This window comes from Varanus komodoensis, unplaced genomic scaffold, assembly GCF_004798865.1.
Source record: "Varanus komodoensis strain SLA01 unplaced genomic scaffold, ASM479886v1 scaffold53, whole genome shotgun sequence".
Lineage (NCBI taxonomy): Eukaryota > Metazoa > Chordata > Lepidosauria > Squamata > Varanidae > Varanus > Varanus komodoensis.
Genome location: NW_025336126.1, coordinates 502735 through 523846, shown reverse-complemented (window position 1 = coordinate 523846; position 21112 = coordinate 502735). Strand labels below are relative to the sequence as shown.

General features: G+C 48.5%; 1 protein-coding gene across 2 annotated transcripts; it reads right to left on the bottom strand.

Moving 5' to 3' along the window:
- Positions 1-921: 921 nt before the first annotated feature.
- On the bottom strand, positions 922-15637 carry SLC5A2 (solute carrier family 5 member 2). Of its 2 annotated transcripts, none has more exons than XM_044447993.1 (15): positions 15527-15637; positions 12193-12264; positions 10971-11075; positions 10541-10600; positions 9734-9838; positions 9331-9436; positions 8411-8491; positions 7972-8201; positions 6882-7017; positions 6025-6132; positions 5419-5569; positions 4466-4634; positions 3874-4089; positions 1260-1431; positions 922-1142 (listed from the first exon to the last, which is right to left on the bottom strand). In XM_044447993.1, exons 1-15 carry the CDS (start codon positions 15635-15637, stop codon positions 922-924), a joined length of 2043 nt encoding a protein of 680 aa, XP_044303928.1. The 2 variants fall into 2 exon arrangements, with proteins under 2 accessions (XP_044303928.1, XP_044303929.1); XM_044447994.1 differs by having other exon boundaries at positions 922-1044; positions 1342-1431; positions 15527-15601.
- Between the last annotated feature and the right edge of the window lie 5475 nt (positions 15638-21112).

The following is a 21112-nucleotide window of genomic DNA, read 5'->3' as shown; positions in this document are numbered from 1 at the left end:
CACAAAAAACAAAGGTAGCTGTATCAGCTATAAGAAGAATGTCAAAACTCCTTTTAAGGCAGTACATTTATTAGGCTAAGTGAAGGTCATGAAAATAGTGTGCAAGCTTTTGAGTTACCCAGAACTCTTCATCAGGCAAGAAGGTGAACAGAGCAGCAGGTAAAAAGGTGGGGTGGGAAGGAAACAAGTGGCTGATGTCTTATTTGTTTAGATAGAATTTCAGTTTCTCATTTTTAGTCTTAACCTCATTTGGTTTTGATTTAAAATTCTGCAAGGAAATGCAATTTTTGTGCATTTTCTACTATATACCCTTTTGTATACAAGTTCTGCCAGGTATTTTTGTAAGCTGTTTTCTTTAAAATATTTCTGATTTGTAAATGTTTTGCACTTATACATATTTTAGCAAACTTTCCCCTCTTACATGTATCACTGTACAGTTTCCCTCTGCTGGAGAACTGCAGTGTAACGTTCTCAGAATCATGGATACTGAAGAATAACTGTAGTCCAGTTCACCTGTTGATTTAGGAAGTGCACACTTGGTAGGCTATGAATAAAATGTAAACCAAACAAAATTCTTCCCCATCACAAAATGTTTCCAACGGTGAGGAGATCATTTGGGGGGCAGAGAGGTAGTGTGTGATATGTGAGAACCAAGAGGAACGATGGAAATGGGGCATGCGCAGCCGTGCCACTAAAGCAGGCGAGCCCGCTTTGGTCTGCGTTTGGTCTGCCAGATCTTTGGACTGGGGCGAGTCTGGCCTGTGCGGGTGGCTTGGCCACGAGAGCTGCTCGGTCTCCTGCCGACGTGGATTCCATCTTGTCGCTCCCCTCGGTCCTCACGAGGCTGCCAGTTGTGTGGGGTGTCCTGGTGGGTGGTGGGCAGAGGCCAGAGGCTCGTGTGGCTTCCACCGTGGGTGTCGCTCAGGCATAGTAGCCCCACAGGAAGGTGGCAAAGGCCATCATGGCGATGGCATTGAGGTTGACGACGCGACTCCAGCGCGGGTGCTCCGTGATGTCCGCCAGGCGCTGCTGCTCCTCTGCTTTCTCCTCGGGGGTCAGGCCCTGCTCCCCTTGGCTGTCCGTCCCGCAAAACCAGCCAACACACCGGCGCAGCTTGCCAAGGGAGGACGCTGCTGTGGGATCTGCGTGGAGAGGGGGAAGGGGAGGGGATGATAAGGCTGTTCTCAGGCACGGGGGCCTCTGAGGAATACATGGCTGGCCCCCAGGCATGCTTGGCCCTGCAGTGGGCAGCCCCTCACCATCCATCTCGAGCCCACGTTCCAGCCGTTCGCTGTCTGGCGCTGCCGACTCTGCTTGCTCCTGGCACTGCCGCCATGCAGCCTCCCTGGGCTTAGCTTCCGCCTCTTCCTCCATGTCCAGATCGATGCGCTGCTCCTTGCTGTGCCGGAGGCTGAACACTAGGCGATGCAGCTGTTCGGGCGAGACCGAACTTTAGGCCCCAGCAGCTGAGCATCGGATAACAGCGCACATAGGGGCCACGCGCATGCTCAGAAAGGAGTAGTGGTGCCAGGGGGTGACATCATGTGCCGTGACTCAGCTGCAATTTGACCAAGCTTTCGCATGGCCGGTCAGTGCGCTGCCATGTATATATGCTTGGACGGGCTCTGAGTTGTTTTTTTTAAAGTAAAACCTCAGGGTTCAGGTTTTATTGTAGTGTTAGCACTTTGCGATGAATAAGTGGGTTTTGGGTTGCAGTTTGGGCACTGTTTCCAAAAGGTTCACCATCACTGGGCTAGAGTCGGGCAAACAAGGTGTCTGGCATGATTTTGATGGATGGAATGTGTTTAGAATGGGCAGAAATATTGAGCTGTGCAGAAAAAGGTACTCAAGGAAAACTTTTTCAAAATCACCCTCTTTTCAATGGAACTTTAGCCCTGTGTTAGGGTTAGGGGTGTGCACCAGGGTAGGGTTAGGGTTAGAAAAACGAGGCGTCCTGGCATGGTTTTGATGGTTGGGATGTGTTTAGAATGGGCAGAAATGATGAGCAGTGCAAAAAAAGCTACTCAAGGAAGGCTTTTTCAAAATCACATTATTTTCAATGGAACTTTAGGCGTGTGTTATGGTTAGGGGTGTGCACCAGGGTAGGGTTAGTGTTAGAAAAACGAGGCATCTTGGCATGGTTTTGATGGTTGGGATGTGTTCAGAATGGGCAGAAATGTTGAGCTGTGCAAAAAATGCTACTCAAGGAAGGCTTTTTCAAAATCACTCTCTTTTCAATGGAACTGTAGCCCTGTGTTAGGGTTAGGGGTGTGCACCAGGGCAGGGTTAGGGTTAGAAAAAAGAGGCATCCTGGCATGATTTTGATGGTTGGGATCTGTTCAGAATGGGCAGAAATGATGAGCAGTGCAGTAAAAGCTGCTCAAGGAACGCTTTTTCAAAATCGCCCTCTTTTCAATGGTATTTTGGCACTGTAATAGGGTTAGGCCAGTGGTGGTGAACTTATGGCACGTGTGCCACAGCAGTCATGTAGCGCCTTCTCTCTTGGTACATGAGCCAAGTCGCCCCATCATCGCTCCAGCAGCTGAGCATCAGATCACAGGGCACAGAGGGCCATGAGGATGCTTGGAAAGGAGTAGCAGCGCTAGGCGATGATGTCATGAGCTGCGACTCGTCCGAGCTTTTGCATGGCTGGTCAGTGCACTGCCAAGGATATATATACAATTGCTTTGACTGACTGTGAGTTGCTTTTTCTAATGTAAACTCTTAGTTTTCGTATTTTATTATAGTGTTGGCCCTTTGCATTAAATATGTGGGTTTTGGGTTGCAGTTTGGGCACTCGGTTTCTAAAAGGTTCGCCATCACTGTTACAGGGCATGCCAGAGCGGGTTGAGCAGGTTCCATCCATGCTGGGGGATCTACTTTGGAAGCTGTTTTTATCTAGGCTTCACAAACTGCTGGTAGGTTCAATAGAGCAGGGTCTATTGAGCAATTCAAAAGGATTAAGGGCATCCCTGAGCACACATTCAACAAAGGAGTTTGTTTTCATGTTGCAAACTGAGGTCACTGCCTTTCCACACACAAGCCCCCTCCTGGCTCCCCCTCTGCCCTCCTTCAACTTTGCTTTGTCTCAGGAGGCAGAAAGATCTTTAGTTGCTTCTGTGGTTGAACAACCAAGCCTAGAAAGCTTTGCAGGATACCCCAGGGAAGCCTGTTTCAGAACACGGTTCACCCGTTAACATCTTTACTTGAAATCATGCCTTCCACTCCACTCTCAAGACCCCCGTCCTGTTTTTCCTGTTGCCCCCTTTGCTGCTTCGGTTGCTCTAGGTGTCTGAGGGCCCCGTGGCGGAAGCAGGCTGTATGACATTCTCTGGCGCTCCTTCCAGGGTGGCGCTCAAGGGCTGCTTTGCTTGCTCTGAGCCAGCAGCTCTTTTCCCATCAGGGTTTGCAGACTCCAGTGTCCCATGACTGACAGCTCCAGCACGGCCAGGGAAGGGGTGCCAGCTCACTGGTCATACAGGCCTCGGTCATTGCAAACAATGTGGGATCTGCTTCAGCAAGGGAGGGAGCTTTATAAACTTGGTTGTAGGAAGGAAAAGGTGGAGAAGCGTTGGGTGCCGAGAGAGGGCTTTCTCTGGTTAAGGAGCCTATCGGGAAGGAAGGTAAGCCATAGAAAATCTTCAGAATAAACCTGCTCTTTCCAGGGCTGCTGCCTTAGTGTCACAGAGGTGTGGAAAGGGAAGAGCATCAGTAGTAAGGGCAACCAAGACTTATTTCAGGAACTGCCTGGAGAGCTTAGGCTATGGGGCAATATTGGAATGAGATCAATAATCCTAATAAGCCCCAGCGCAGGTTCTGATGCCAGTGCCTGTTCACTGGGATTACTTTTTCCCTCCCTCCTTGCATACTTACGTGTTTATCAGGAATAGGTGAAGTGCAGAGGGAAATGCCCATTGCGATGGCAGCTGTGGTGGAGAAGACGATGACGGCAAAGTAGAGGTAGTGGACACCACAGATCAGGCGGGGGCAGGAGCTGGGGAAGAGGCAGCTCCCCGTCCCGTAAATGAATTCTGGGATCATCCGGGCTAGGCCTATGGCTAGTCCCCCCACCAACCCCCAGAATGCGCCCTGGAGAGGGAGAGAGAGGAAGGGGGTGAGAGTGGAGGCGAGCCAAGAATCCAACACCTGAGTCCTTTCTCCCTAGGCATTTGGTGCCCCCCATCTTTTCCAGTTCCTGTCCTGCAGTCTAAAATGGAAAGCTCATAGCAGATCCTGTGAAATGATCATTTATGGAGTCAGTCCTTTCCTGTAATATCTCTGCATCCTCCAAGCCTGGGTGCCTCTGGTTTTGCCATCCGTGGCATAGCCTTGGCCATGACCCAGCTGGTGCTCATCTCTTACATGGCCTCCATCCTGAACATTTGTGCTTCCCCTCCACCAACAAGGCATCTTCTGGGCAGCCTGCCTCTATCTGTGTGCAGGTGCACCTTGTTTTTGAGCTCACCTGTTCATTCACCCTTTTGATGAAGACTCCGAGCAGAAAAATGGCAGCAATGGGCGGGGCTAGGTAGCTGCTGATAGACTGGATGTAGTCGAAGAGCTGCCCGCCCTGGGCTGCCTGCACCACCGGAATCCACCCGATGCTGATGCCCACGAGTAGCAGGATCCATACCCTGCAGGAAGGCATAGCCACGTGATGAGGATGCAGCAGCCCCGGCTAGAAAACCGGAGTGGACGCACAGCTCAGAAGCTGCACTGGAATCAGACTTCCCGTCTGTGGAGGTGCACCTGCTCGCAGTTGCTGTGTTACATGACTTGGCTTGCTCTCCGGAGGCAGCCGGTGCAATTGGTTTGAAAGGGTGCTGGCAAGCGGGGCACCTGGGGTGTAGCATTTCCAGCTGCCAGAATTCTCTGTCTTGCAATAGAGAGGGCCTGATGTAGAAGATTCTTCCTGGAATAGATTTAATTTCCTTTCTGGCAGCGTTGAAGGGTATATTTGTACTACACAGGCACATGGGTGCTATGGCAGGTTAGGTGTCATGTCTTGAGAGGGTTCCGCCTTAAATACAGTTTTAGATGGATGATTTCTCCCAAATCCAGACGGTGCAGTTCAGTGGCACCAACTGCAAGAAACCCCCAGCTGCTCCTTGAACACTGATAGCTCCCAAGCTTGCTTCCCTGTACTTTAAGATTATTGCACAGATGTGCCCCAAATTCAGGGGGTTCTATTCTGGTTGAAACAACAATGTAGGGATGAGGTAGCAGAGGGCCTTTTGCAGTTCCAAGCCAGCCTTCTGGGACCCCTCACAGGGCCCTATTCCTTATCCCAGAGGGCTAATCATTTGGTGCTTTCCCAGCTCTTACCGAGCTTTTTGTGCATTCACACAGTCCCAACCCTCCATTTTACTGAAGCAGGTGCTGCTCAGATGTGGTGTGCTGGACGGCATGCCTTCTCACCTGCCCACTATCAGCAGCTCTTTGTCCCTCGCTTGTGGCCTCAAGTGGTTGTAGATGTCCATGGTGAAGAGGGTGCTGCTGCTGTTGAAGATGGAAGCCAGGGAGCTCATCAGCGCAGCCAGCATCACAGCCAGCATGAGGCCCCGGAGGCCTGTGGGGGGTGACAGGGAGGAGGGAGGGAATGTGGTCCTGCAGATTAGCATCTCTCATGCCACACAGAAGGGACTGCTAAGAAGTCACTGAGGCTGAAGCAGCATTACCCACCTTGATCACCTCCAGAAGTATTTGAATATAATTCCCAGAATCCCCCTGTCAGCCATGCTGGCTAGGGGATTCTGGGAGCTGTGTCTGAATACACTTGGAGGATGCCAGTCTGGATTAAAGCAATAGATTGGAAGGCTCTTCAGCCCACCCAACATCAGGAGCAACCAAACCAGTTTTCAGTTGTGAGAGACTACAACTGCCATCACCCCCACCCATGGTGGCAGTGGATGGGAGTTATAATTGCATCTATTGAGCCTCAGGCTCCGGAAATCTGCTTTAAACCTGTCTGCAGTCCAAACCAAACACCCTGAAGTCAGAGACAAAATTGTGCTCCCCACTTACCACTTGGCATGAGAGAGACCACCAGTTTCGGGTAGGCAATATTGGAGCACCCCACTTCAGTGCCACATATTTGCTTGCATTCCTCTGGGATGACGCAGGCCACTTCATCTGAAAAGGCAAGGGAGGTGCGGACAGGGGGCAGGTAAGAACTTTGGGGTCAAAATAGAGAGATTGATGGGTTGTGTGCACATCACTTGCTTCACTCTGATTGCTGGACCAGGAAGCTTTTAATTTCACCCCCCCACCCCAGGTAGTCAAGCTTGACAGGAGTGCCTAAAGGTGAAATCCTACCTCCATGGAAAAGCTGTGTTCCTTAGTTACCATTGACCTTTCTGAGTCCCCAAGCCCTACCCTAAAGAGGAGGAAAGATCTAAAGATACGGAGATTGCCTTGATTGCTATGCAGGTGGCTCATTTTCAGTTTCCAGAGGGGTAGCTGGTACATTAGTTAACAGCCACAAACAGTCTGGTGACATCTTAGAAACTAACAAACACTAAAATAATACGGCACAGGTTTCTATGAACCGGGGTCTACCTCATCAATATGTGGAAGGTTCCCCTTTGAAAGGACATATGCACGGCCAGATGGAGGGGAGGAAAACACGGGGGGCCAAAAGACAATGAATTGTAAGTAGTACCGTCTGTAAGAGTTCAGTTAACACTAAAATGCACAAAACAGTGATAACAGGCCCAAAGACTACTGCAATCTGATTTTTCCCATCAGAATGTCTTGTTTCAGGTAGATCAGTGCCTCGCATTTCTTCCCTGATGGATGGAAATGACAGGAATTGTTCTTGTTCTTCCACCGTTAAAACCAACAGCCCTCCTCACCCACTTTTCCCACGGCGTTTACCTTACCTGGGTACAGAATCCGGCTGATCATGCCCGGCATAACCATGAGAAACATGGGCAGCAGTTTGAGGTAGCCACAAAGGATGCAACCGGCTTTGACGTGGGTGAGGTTCTTCCCAGCCAGGCACCTCTGCACAATGACCTGGATGGGGCGGGAGGCAGAATGGTCGCCCTTTCTACCATCTGAGCTCGTATTCTAGGCTACCTTGAGCAGTGAGGTGGCACTGCCACAAGGCAAGGTGAAGGGCCTGCCTCAGGTGGCCAGGGCAGAGCGTCTATGAAGAGTGGCAAGTGTGAGACGGGCTCCTGTGAGGCTGTCTGCCTGGGTTCTTCTCTCTTGCCATGAGCAGGAGCCCGGGCTTTTCAGCGGCGATCGCACACCATCCTTTCTCAGTGGGCAGTGCTCCACTTTAATTAGTGGGACAGAGGGCGCCATTTAGGCTGTCCGCAACAGACACCAAACTGTGAGTGCTTGTGGGCTACAGCGGTGCAATTTCTCAATTAGACTTGGAAGAAAGGATGCATTCTGGAAAGAGCGAGTGAGGGATTTTGGTTTTGTGACCTCAGGCATGTGGCCAGTTAAGCACCAGTGCCTGTCCTTTCTACAGCTCCCGTGCCTTGGATGAACACCCCCTGCCTTGCAGCCCTTAAAGCAGCCTTCCTTCACCTAGAGCTCAGGGGAAATCGTCTGCCCTGCCATGGTGCTTGGGTGGCTGAGAAAGCCTTTCAACATGCACAGCCTCTTTCTGAGCCAGAGTCTGCTTAGCAGTCATCTGTGGAATATATGAATAACTTGCCAGCACTTCTAAGTGTCTGTAGAGTGAATTTCCAGTCCCTACCAAGCAATCGGAGACAGACTGCTTGAGTGGAAGCTAGGAACCGTGGCTTTCGCACAAGCAGACACAGCACCTCACCTTAGAAATGATGACTGGGTTAGTGGCATAAGTGTCTGCTTTGGAGTGACACGAGGAATCGAAACGATGTTGATGGTTTGTGAATAGGGGACTGGGTGTTAATCCAGATTAAAAGAGCAGGATCTGGTGTTCTATGAGCACGAGGAGGTTATAGTAGGGATGCACCAGCCTTTACTACATACCTGGTCGCTGCACCAGTACCAGATGGAATTCATGGAGAGGCCGAGAATAACAGCCGGCCAGGGCAAATCACTGACGAAGGCGTCCCTCATCATGTGGAAAGAGTCTTCGCGGGGCAGGTAGCAGGAAGCCGAGATGTTGTAAAGGGCTGGAGTGGGGGAAACCGTCCGCCTCGGAATGGCATCCATGTATTTCTCAAACACCCCCTGGTAGCCCCCCACTTTGTCAAAGGCTGTCGCGTGGTAGACACCATCGGAAGGGAACAAGACCACAAATCAGCACTGGTGATATGGCAGCGAATGTCCCAGCACCCGCTCCCAAGCCCAGCACCCTCTCCTTCCCCGTGCTTTATCCACAGGACGGCAAGGGCCAGAGCCCGGGGGATCCGGGGAGGGGCAGGCGCCTGTGTCAGGGCGCCTGCTGGGTGCACAGCACACTCACCAAACCCCATGAGGACAAAGGCTCCGCTGATCATGACAAATGTCTGAACCGTGTCTGTGTACATCAGCGCTGCCAGCCCACCTGGAGGAAAGGCAGGAGAGCTCTTAGGAACTGTAAGTCCATCTGGCTCAATAGCATTGCCTACACTAGAAAGTGTAAGCTCCTCGGGGCAGTGTCCTTTTATTGTCTGCATAGCACTATGCCCACAGATGCCTGTCTAGGAGCCTCCAGCAGCCCTGCAGCTCAGACCAGTCTTTCCCCACAACTACTAGGTCTCAGATGAGAGTGTGGGACAGCGTGCAGAGTCCCCAGAGCTCAGTGGCTAGAGGGGGAAACGTCAAACCTCCATATCCCCACGTGCTGAGGTCTGAGTGCAGAGGGGTAGGAAAAGTGCATGTGAGCACACGCCTTCGTTCATGGGGCAAGAGGTCAGACTGATTTCTCCTCTCCAACCCCTGCCATTTTTCCTGGCCACTTGGCAACCCAAGTCTCCATTGCAGAGACAGGCAATCTTTTTGGCCCATGGACACATTTGGCAATTGGAGAAACCGTTGTGGGCACCACCACAAAATGGCTGCCATGGGAGGCATGGTGAAGGACAACTTAGCTGCCCAAAAGACTGCGTACATGGCAGAGGAGCGGTCTGAGTCCCAAAACACTAAACATGCACTTTTGAACCCACAGTTTTCATCACCAATAGAAACTTATTTGAGATCAATCCCAGATGCAGGTGAGAAGTGAGTTAATTGGAAAAAACAATGTGGGAAGGCAGAAAGGTGGGTGTCCGGAAAGGTATCCAGGCCCACATGGGGGTTCCCAGGCACCACGGAGCCCACCCCGTCCCGATGGAGTCCATCCCCAGAGTCCCGAAACTCTGGGCCAGCTCGCCAGCCCTGATAACTAACAAGCAGTCCAGGTACCTGTCACTGTGTAAATGGTGGTGATGACCAGGAGGGCTATGACAGCCACGTAAATGTTCCAGCCCAAGGCTTGCTGGATGAACACTGCGCCAGAGAACATGTCTACCTGCAGCAAGAATGCAGAAGCCCAGGAGTGGATGGGGTGGAAGGGGGTTGGCTGGGCTAGTTACACTTTTTGTAAGGCACGTGAATATTGATGCAGAGCTACCAAAAGCGACTAGAATGGGAGCGGTGCTGCTTGTACTCCCAGTGGAAGGCTTGCCATGGGGCAAGGTGAGGGAGAAACTGGGCACAGGGTTTGGACACCACTGACTACCCAATGTTTTTCCTCCACGGGTGGAAGGGGGCCAACCTGCTTTCCTCAGACCCATTTCTGTTCCTGAAGTCTGGAAAAATGACCTACTGAGATCTTGGTGAAGATATACATGAAAAGAGAGATCACAGAGAGATAGAGGCGGATTCTTCGGCCTCCAAAGCGCTTCTTCAGGTACTGTGGCATTGTGATGACCTGAAGAGGAAAGCAGAGGGAGAGGTCGTTTCTAGTTTTCATAGCGTTAAAGAAAAAGCACCAACTGGTCCTTCTCCATGAAATGAGGACTCAGGTTCAGAACGATCTCTGCTCCTGCCCCTTCTGTGCCCCAGGCAGGCAGCAGCGGTGAGAGGTGCCTGCAGAACATCAGCTACAGCTAACGTGCACAAGTGAGTTGTGCTGCACAGTGCAAACTTGGAGAGCTTCCCTTCCCTTGGCCACAAGCCAAACTCACCCATAGATCTCCCTGGGAAGAGCTATGGGGCCAACCAGCAACACTGAGGTTGTGAGATCAGGTGGCCAAGTCCATTTGCTGAGCACAGAACTGAACAGGCATTTCCTCCAGGGCCAAAGTGCAGGTAAAGTTTGTAAGATGCACATATTCTCCTCTCCGCCGCCACCTGTAACCTGGGGACTAATGATAGCTCTGGAAGGGCAGTTGAGGAGCACAAGACAGGGAAGTCTCCAAAAATTCCCCACCTCAGGGCCTCGGCTGCAATCGGATCTGGAGCAATTCATGGGCTGCACTGGTTTCCTGCATCATGTCATAGTTTATTGGTCCTCAGATTAAATAATGATTTTTTCCACAGCAGCACACAAATAGCCAGATATTACCAGGAAGATAAAACTGACAGAAACAAATAAGCCAAAATGTGTGAGGGATAAGAAACCATGTATTACCTCAGCTGTGAGGTAGACTGGGACGAAGAGCCATCCAAGGAGAAGAACAAAGAAAAGTGCCTGGGAAGAGACATGGATCTGGGTTTTTCCTTTCTTTTGCTCCAGACTTTTGTGCCATTAATATGTGAATGACAGGCAGAAAGATAAAAGTGAAGTTTTTATCCAGTTTTTATTTTATGTAATTTCACACAGTGGAGAGCAGCCCAGTTGGATGTCTGCAAAAAGACCCTCCACATTTTTGCAAGCCACTCATTTTTCTTTAGTTTGGTGACAAAAATGGCGTTAATTCAACTCAGCATGTTACTTTCATGGCTCCTGTTTTCCCCCACCAAATCAAAGGAGTTCTGTCTCTTCTTTCCCTCGCCAGCCCCCTTGCTCCCACATGTTGTCTTTTCCCAAAGAAACACCAAGTCGGTAGCCCACGGCTTACATTCCATTCGAACACCGCCACGGCCAGTCCATTCACGGCACCCATGCCTGCCAAGCCCACAAAGTGCCCGCTGCCAATGTTGCTGGCAAAGAGAGAGGCGCCAATCTGTGGACACAAAGATCAAAGAGGAACGGGCAGCACCTGACTCTTCCGGACCTGCCAGCTCAAACACGGGACCTCAGCATCTTGACTCTCTCTGTTGGTTTGCTCTCTTTCTTTTCCTTGCCCACCACCATCCAGCTTCACTCTCACCGGCCTTCCTTTTTCCTTCTCTTTCTCCGTCCTCCCCACTGATCCTCTCGCCGGCCTTCCAGGCTCTCTTTCCATCCTCCTTCTCCATTATCTTATTGCGTGCCCATCCCTCCGCGCTCCCAATCTGACATGTTTGGAGGTGGTGTAGTGGAGCCAAGATTCTCAGGGACAAAGTGCACCTCCTTTTCTGTTGGCAGGGACAGCGGTGTCATCTGCCAAACCCTTCAGAATTCCTTAATCCCACTAAGCAGCCCTCATGGTGGCTGAGGGACAGTCGATTTTCCCAACAGAAATAGTGTTCCTTGTTGTGATGCCAGGTATTTGGGGGCAGTTTGGTCTTAAATGGGGAACTGATGCAAGGCTTGCAACAATCCTTCCCAGAATCCAGCCCTCCGCTATTCGTTGGACTTCTTCGCAAGCAGGTCTTCACGTAGGAAGCAAGCCAAGAGGAGGGGAAATCCACGGACCCCTGTGGAACTCCAGTTGTGCAACCAGCAACTTTCCACAGTGTCTGCAGATACAAAGAAAGGCCGCAAGTCGTGTGCAGAAAGGGGATGCTGCTTGAGCGACATCCTTCTGGGCTTGCTTACTGGAAGGCACCTGGTGCTCCAGGGCTCAGCATGCTTGTAAGGGAATCAAACCGTGGCCATGAGAAACTGGGCTGGAGTCAGGGGAGCTGATCCCAGGGAGGCTGAGATTCCCACCCCCAACATGGTTTCCTCGCACATCTCCTGAAAGACCGTCTCCTAGTGGAGATGAAAAGCAGTAGAAGTGTCTTGCTGATGTGGAGCAATGGAGTTGCTTGGGATCTTGGAATCTCCTCAGGGATGCAGCAGTGGGGACACGGAGAGAGCCTGCATTTCAAATGCGCCACCTCGCTACTGGCTGGAGGCCTCTGCCTGCACTCCCCGTGCTTCTTGGGAGAACGGCGTCCTCCTCCCTTTCTCCCCATCCCTTCTCTGATACTCACCGGCCACCACACCATGTTCCTACCAGCCAGGAAATATCCCCCAACGGTGCCCCGGTTGGTCCGGCACATGGACTGTGAGCCAAGAGAGAAGAAAGGTGTGATCAGGGATGGCCCTGGCTGACCTGGTTTGTCTCATGTTTGCATTTCCTCACAATTAAGTTCATTCTCTCCTGTTTCCACATTAGTGTGGAACTATTGTTGTTATTCTTCCATATTATCTCTGCACTGTATTGTTAGACTTTGTTCTTATGAGGCTGCCTTTTAAAACTTTTCCCCATTTTGCTTTACAAGCTGCGATGAAGGTGGGTAATTTTAGACATAGGACTTGATGTTCCAATGGAAACTCCTCCTTTAGATGGCCATACATGTTGCTTCAGCTGGGAAACGCTTGGCTAGCACTTCTCTTCTCCCCACTGCAGTCCATACTTTATAGCTGCTTCTACTTTCCTCATGTGCCAGAGCAACAAACAGTTGCCCATCCTGATTTAAATAAAAAATAAATTCTAAGCACGTGCACTTTTGCATTTTAAGCTCAAATCATAACACCACCAGGGCTATATCATGAAGACAGGAATACAAGCAAGTTTGCTTCTAATACCAAGCATGTTTACTTGGAATAGGCACCATTTCTTATAGGAATGGATAATATTTCTACCAGGAAAATGCCAGGATTGCCAGCAAAGGCAATTGGATGAGCATTTGTAACCATGCTCATGCCCAGCGGGCTGCCCCAACTCTGCAATGCTTAAAAAGAGCAAGCAAGCAAGCAAGCAAGCAAGCAAGCAAGCAAGCAAGCAAGCAAGCTGTTGTTGGGCCTCCTTGCCCCCCCCCCCCCATGATGTGCAGTTCCCTGGGTGGTCAGTTGAGGCTTTCTGGACTTTAAGCCCAAAGTTTGACCCCAGTCCGCCGTAGTTTGCAGATCATATGCTCCAGGCAGTTAGAAAGCCTGGCTGGTGGCCACCAGTGAAAATGATGGAGAAGTGCTCAGCGGGTGGTCACAAGTTGCCTTGTCTGTTCGTGTTGCTGATGAGGGCATTTGCAACCACACTTGAGCTTTCTAGCATGTAGCGCAGCTGTGATGTGAGTTATAAAACAAGAAGAGGAATGTTTTTAACAGGTAGTCCTTTTAAACAGAGTGTAAGTTTGCCCCCACCATGATTTGCATGACTGCAAAATCTGTAAGGGAAATTCATTGAAATACATAGTCCAGGAACTGCAAATCCATTTGTGTGTGTCTACAAATGAATTGAATCTTTTCAGCAAGTCTAGCTAGTCTTCTTGAAGAAGAATCTTGCTTTTTAGGCAGGGTAAACCTGGAAAAATGTCTTGCCTTGGCTGGAAAACAGGGAAACGTGTAGAGAGAGGATGAAAAAAAATAACCTCCACCCTTAGGGAACAGATTGTTGAATTTTACACCTCATTAACAGCTGCTAGTACATTTCTGAATCATGTAACTGTTGACAATGATTAACTTCAGGGTGATCAGGCCTGGGAATCAAAGAGAAGAGACAGCAAAGGACAGAAAAACATCAAAGGGTGCAAAGGGGCAGAGGCTCTCTGCCTGGATGTGGGGCAGAGGTATGATGAGAGAAAGGGGCGCAAACAAAAAATTTGATGCAGTATTTGAATTCCAGGTAGCTCAAGTGCATCAATGGGTTGCATAATCATTTTCCTAATTAAGTTAATGTTAATAATATCCAAGCAACATATTTGGATTATGCAGATATTTCTTTAAATGACTGTATGTACCTATCACCTTTGCATGTGAGATGCAGATAAATCAACCAGACTTTAAAAAAAAAAAAAGAGTTCTAGGTGCACCATGAATTACCTAGGCTCTTAGGAAAAGACCAGGTAGCAAGGGATTCACAACTGGATCTTCCAAAGTCTTTTTTAAATTTGCCAAATGTGAATTTGGAGCCTCCTCCTCAACCGATTTATTGGAGGAATTTCAAGGGATGGCTTTTTGGTTTCCTCCAAACAGCCTACTTTGAAGAGGGCTCAGAGCATTGGGAATGGAGACTTGCTCTTCTCTCTTACACCATTTCTCTGATGGGAATTGCCCCTTCCCTCCCAGTAACCATTAGTTGTACCCACATATTTCCTCCCTCCATAGGTAATAGCAAAGTTGGGGTGGGATTTCCATGAGGGAAAGAGTTATTCCCAGTGCCATGGCTCCCAGGAGCTCTGCTCAGAAGTGATGCATTATCAATCCTGCTTATTTACAGGAAAAATCTCCTCGCAGGCATGCTATAGGAGAGGGATATTACTAACGAACATAAGTTTGTAAGCTGTCAGTGACTGGGTTTGCACAGCACAGCAACATGCAAAACCAGACCAATTCCTGTAATCTCATTTGTTTGAGAGCAAGGAGCCACTTTGACAAACCGTGGCTTGTTCTAAGGGTTGTTTTGGCTTGTTGCCCAAACCTAGGCAATTGACCCCATTGCAGCTATCAGGAATTAGTTAGCTACTCGCTTTGCAAGAGCAGCAAAAATCCTTTGCTGCTCTTGCCAGGCTTACCCGGGCACCTGTCAGTGCCAACTCCTCACCAACTGCCCAAGTGGCACTAGGAGGCGGATGCCACTAGCTGAATTTTCCCCACTGTGGCGGCAACTTGATTCTGACTTTCTGCAGTTTCCTGGCGGTTTAGTGCCCCTACTGCCTTTTCCCTGTGAAAGACAGCTTGCCAGCCAACTTTTGCAATCCCTGTTTTGACAGCTGCAGGGCGATGGGTAGGTTTTTTAATCTGCTGCCCACTGTTCTCCAGGTCCTCCTTTGCTATCTTTTGGGCCTCAGTTTAAACGCTTCGTAATTCCCTAGGCTGGTTAACCACTTCAATTCCTGATAAGGTTGATTGGATGGTGCTTTTAACAGTTGGGATTTTTCTTTATTTGTTTCTAATTGATGTTATTGTATCTTACTGAATTCGTATCTTGTTTTTTATGTCTTTGTAATAAATCCATCCTCAGGGGAAAATATTTTTGAAGAATAGAAATTCTACCCCCCTCTCTCATTCATTCATTTATTCATTCATACATACATACATACAACCAATTCTGGATTTACTAAACAATCTGACCTTGCCTAACTCTGTGAGTCTTCATAGCCCTGAAATGGGATGTTCTGGCAGATGAACAGAAATCTGCTGGATCCGAAGGAAACAGAGATCTTGGATCCGGTGGATCTAAAGCCCCAGGATCATCTCCTGAACTACACCAGCCTGGAATTGATTTCCAAAGTCACCTCTTCCCACTCAAGTCCCCTTTTTGCATTCTGGAAAGTGTTGGCATGTGAATTGTATCCCACCCTCCATACATACATACATACCTACCCACAGCCCGACTCCGATGACTGCAAGAAAGTAGAAGCAAATGACTGAAACATCTGCCGGGTTGCTGACGGCTGCCTTCTCTGGCGTGGGGGGTGGCGCCTCCTGCTCCATGGCATCTCAACCTCTGGAACATCCACAGGCAAGTGGGCAAAGCCAGGGAGTCTCCCTGGGGCAGCTCCTGGGGTGGGACCCCGGAGGGGTGGTTAATAACCAACCCAGGCATGGGTTGGATGTGCAATTAACTTGGAGTGCATGTGAGAGCAATGGTTAAGTGAGGAAGAGCGGGGAGCCATGTGGGAAAGGGCACTTCCACCCATCCTTGCTCAGCTCACCACATATTTCCATGGACTGAAGGTCTGTGCCTTGGAAAAGTGCATCCAGGAAGATGTGGGCAGTGCGTGCATTTCTGTCCACAGTATTTCTGTGCTCAAGAGGTTTGTGTGCACACACTCTGAGGCACTTACGGCATTCCCAACTTAAGCCCATTGTCTTGCAAACAAGCTTTGGGGGGGGCCTCAAACCATCTCTCAATGTTTAAATATAAATAAATATGTACACAAATGATGTTGTGACCAACATGGTGCCCTTCTAGGTGCCCACGTGGAAGGATGGGAGTTGAAGTTCAGCTCATTGGGAGCAGCATACGCTTGAGTGCGGGAGGGGAAGCGGCTCTGATTAAGCCTAGCTTGAGTTAAACCTTGTCCTGTTCATTCCTGAAGGACGTAGGAGGCACTAGGCGCCACCACCCACCGAGAGGCCACTGCTTGTCCACAGCAAGCTGTGCTAAGCTCTGCCCCATCCAAACAGGCTTCACCTCCCCTGACCTCTATGCCCTCAGGTTCCCCCTGGGAGTCTTTAGACAAGCTCTCCCTGCATTATGCACCTGCCCTGCCCCCATCCCATTTCTTGAGGCTTTTCTACCGGAAGCATTTATTATGCACTCGGTATAGCTTCCTCACAGTTGTTTGCAGGTTCTTTAGATGATGCTGTGACCCTCCAGTTTTGCTTCTATGTCTCACCAGCATTTTTGGTGTTTTGTTTAAAGGCAGGGAAAATGCAGTATTGCATGGTAAAAGTGAAAGTAAACACAATTTTGTTTTGTGTATTTGTGCTACCACAGTGCCACCTAAAGGTGATGTAGCAGAAAAACAGGAAAGGAAACACTCCATATGTAATACTCAGGACTCAAGTCTGTGACAAAACCAAAAGTAGATATAGTGGATTAACAGCCTTCTGTAGTCTGATACTGTACCAACATCAAAACAAAAAAAAAATCATACAGAATAAAACCAAAACAAAAACAACAGCAAATAAGACCATGACAACAACATAAAAACCAATTTAAGCCAAGGGAAGAATGATGTACTAAAGCAGTTCTTTCTAAATTAAATATTCTAAAATAACACGAAATAGTTTACCAATAGTTAAAAACAAGAAGGCATAAATCATATAAATACATAACCATATGCCATTGCTACCAACTGTACTTGGAGTGCAAAATGTATTTTCTAAAAAGGAGAGATCTCATATTGAAAAAGCCCTTGGAGAATCTCAATGTCCAAGTCTACTCTGGTTTCTCTTCACACTGTATACACTTTTTACTAAAACAGTTCTTAAGCAAGCAGATTGTCTTGGAAATAAACATTACAGAGCAAAAGAGCCCACACATATTTCAACCATAAACTGTTAAAAGAGCACATTTAAAATGACAGTTGCAGAGGACTTGTCAAACAGCTCAGCAGTTCCCGGCTTTTGCAAAACTTGATGTTCAGGGGCTGGTGAAACCCAGGCCTTCCCCAGGCAAAGAACAATTCCATCCAGGAGGGGGGCATTACAGAAAAAAAGCCTTCCCCATTGCACTGTAACTGACAGGGGCAAATCTTGGGCCTGTCAAGCCTTCAGGTTCAATTATGTGGTGAAGTAAAGCAAGGCACCTATCCTTAGGCAGAGCGAGGCAGAAGACGGGCAGGAGTGAGTGGAGAGGCAACATGTTTCTGGAGGGTGGGACGGTATCCGTGCCCCCACGTGCCTGCCCTGTGCCCCCTAAGCAATTCTCTTGCTCTCGGGTACACTAGAGCAAGCCGGCAGGAAGGAAAGATTCACCGGCCCACCTGTTCCGGTCTCTACTTGGAATGGGGGGAGACTCATTTTGTCCTTCACCTCAGACAGCAAAACCTCCTGGGATGGTCCAGAGATACATGAGCAGGGCATGCAGGAAGTTGCTTGTCACGGTCCCTTCTCCACATTGCAATGTTTTCCAGCAGAAATCTGATAACATTTGAGCCTAAGGGGGGGGGGTGTATGTATTTGAGTGGGGGAATGATACCAAGAAGTTTTTTGGGTTTTTTGAATTTTTGAGTTTTTCTTCTGTCACAGTGATTGCTCTTTGTCACTAGGCTGTGAACCAGGACTTCCCGCTTCGAAATGACAACGTATCCGCTGAAGGCGATTTCACTTTCTTTGCTCCCTCTCCCTTCCTCCCACACACACACTTTAACTGTGTGAAAATTAGGAATGGACCTCACACATTGCTGCTTGTTTCATTTATGCATCAGTATCCATGATGGCATAGTATGTAACACACCAGCAATTGCCATTGGCATGTTTGTGTGGGTGCTCCTGAACCTCAGGGGCTGGGACTCAAGGGTGGCTAATCTTCTCCTAATCCAGTGCAGTCCAGGCCTCAGAGTCCAGGAGCATCACCACCAGTTTCTAGCCTAAGGGCAAAACAGAGATTGGCCTTTAACTCACTAGTCATAATATTACAAATTCTGATGTATATTTTCAGTTAAGTGTTACTGTATCCTAACCAGATGTTTATATTGATGGCTTCTTATAGGCCTAAAGTGGATACGGTTTCCTATGTCCCATTAGCAAGACATCTATTGCTACATACATAATTTGTTCTTTTTGAAAGAACCAAGGGGCTTGTGTTAAATCTAAAAATTGTCCTGCAAGGAGTGGTGGTAGAAATGCAGTGGGGGACAATCCTAATTTTTGTAAGAAAGTAATAATTCATTTGCTATTCTAATATTCTTGTTATTACTTGCTCTCATATCATCTTGAACTTATGGTGGCCCCATGAATGAACAGCCCCCAAAATGCCCTGCCTTTCACGGCCCTTCTCAGCTCTTGTATTCTATTGTAGGAAACCAGAAACAACCAAGCTTAGAGTGCCATTTCAAGTGATTCTGTGCTTGCCGGCCATGAAAGATTTCCCCATCTTTCCCATCCATTCCATCACAAGCGTACAATTCAGCCAAAGCCATTATTATTTTCTAATAATCAAAAGCATAATGCCTTTTTTCCTAATGGGTCCTGCAAAACACTGAAATGGTTACACGATCGGTCATTATATTTAGAATCCTTAGCTCGGATTTTGGTTCACTGAGTTGATAGCTGCAGACCTGAGAATAGTGATTAAATATGTGCATGACTTCCTTCAAAATGAAGGACTCAAGGGGTCCGTACCTGGCATGCTTCACCCGGTTAAGTACAACAAGAATGAGAGCTGCAAAACTCCGTTTTATTCTCAAGAATAAAACTAAAATAGTAATTGGCCTGGAGCATATTTGAATACATTAAACTCCTCCTGTCCAAGTAGTGATGACAGATGCCTGTGGGATTGAAATTCTCCCCATGAGCACCAATTGGTATATTTGAATACAGGTGATTCCTGCACTCACCTGGGAGGCTGTGCTACCTGGAAGTTGGGCTGGGAGATTTGATGCAAGATTCCTCAATCTCTGCCTGCATGTAATGCTCTGATTTACCTTGATGATGCTTGGGATGTGATCAGCCTTTCTGGGCTTAATGTCAGCCAGGCTGGTATGTCCTACAGAAATATTAACTGGATCTGTACCAGTTGAAAGAACTCCATTATCCAGATATGGCGGCTAGTTCATTCTCCCCACAACACGGTTTATTCACCTTAGCTCTATTATCACTCCATCCTCTAAAAGCAAACTTGTGTGATGAGTAGCAACAAAAAAACGGAGCCAAAATCATGTCAGCGAAAGACAAAAGGGGGGTATGAAGATGTGCGTGATGCAGCAACGCTGAAGGAATAACTACACGAGGGCGGCACACGCCCTACAGGGCAGCCCAGTGAGGATGGAGAATGGCCCTTCACACGGAGCGGTGAGGATACAGGTTGAGAGGAGGAGGGGCACATGGGTAGAGGGAGAAGGCCTGTCGTACTTGGAGGCATTGCTGTGGAAGCCCCGAGAAGGGGCTCTCCTGTGTTAGGGTGCAGGGAGGCAACTAAGCCCTAAACCTCTTGACGAGGGTGGCAGCCTCGCTGTGAAGTGCCCAACCGCCCGGCTGCTGCCCACAGGGACAGGCAGTGGGATTCCACCCATGGCTGCTGCGTGAGCACAAGGCGGCTTTAGATTCTTTTTTTTTTAAATAAGTTTTATTTGAAATTATAATCCTAAAAAACAAAATGAAAACTACAAACAACATCCATCATCAAAAACATCGAGCCTGCTGGGTCAGCACCCACACCCTTCTTTTTCCATTTATGATAACTTAAAAACATATTTAAATCTATGCCCAGTCCCGTTTCTCTAGCCAATAATAAAAAGAGTCCCAAGTTTGATAGAAGTATGTATCCTCTTTCTCCTTCAATGATAAAGTCAATCCATCCATTTCTGCACAGTCTAGGATCTTTTTTAGAATCAGTTCATCGGTGGGTAGTTCCTCATTTTTCCAGTGTTGAGCGAATGCAATCCTCGCCGCAGTGATTGCATGTAAAATCAAATACACTTCTTGTTTACTAATGTCCTCCGGTATAATGCCTAATAAAAAACCTTCAGGTTTAAAAGCTGAGGAAAGGCGGCTTTAGATTCTGCCAGGCCCTTAAGGCTTGTGCCGGGTGAATGGATAGGCCCTGAAGCACCTGTTGCAAGCCAAGTGCATGCCTGTAGATTACTTGGTGCTCCTGTCTGTAACCAAAGGGCGCAGCCCAAGGTGGGAGAGAGTGGTGCTCCGTAGGCGGTGGTGTTCCAGGAAGAAGGGGGCACAGGCCTCCATAACCGGGGAGGGAGGGTTCTCTTTTTGCTCGTAGTGGGGCTTGCACCATCCCCTCCATGTCGCCTGCACTTACGGGCTGCAGCTCCACCCGCCAGGCATCTGCTGCACTCTCTCTTTGGAGATAATGATCAGCCGCTTCTCTTCCTGACCGGAGTTGCAGAACAAAGGGACTGTAAGACTGGTCAGGTCAGGTTGACCTGCGTGAGGCCAAGAAGGAAGGGCAAGGCAAACAAGGCAGCTCTGGGGAGGAGTGGAGGTCTCTCTGTGTGGGCCTTTAGGAGGACTGAAGATCCTTGTGATAGGGTGACCTTCAAATCACCCATTTTATTCCCATTGTCATCAGAGAAATCAAAAGCACCTGATGAATCATCAGAAAGAGTGCACAAGAGGGTGCCTATCTGCATAAAAATGGAATATGCTAATTTGTATATAGAATTGCAAATTTAGAAATAATTATTGCAATTTAAAGAGAAATATAAAACTTGCCATGGTGTGGACAAGTGACCTGCATTCCTGAACATTCCTGTTCAGCTTGCTATTCCAGGACTAATT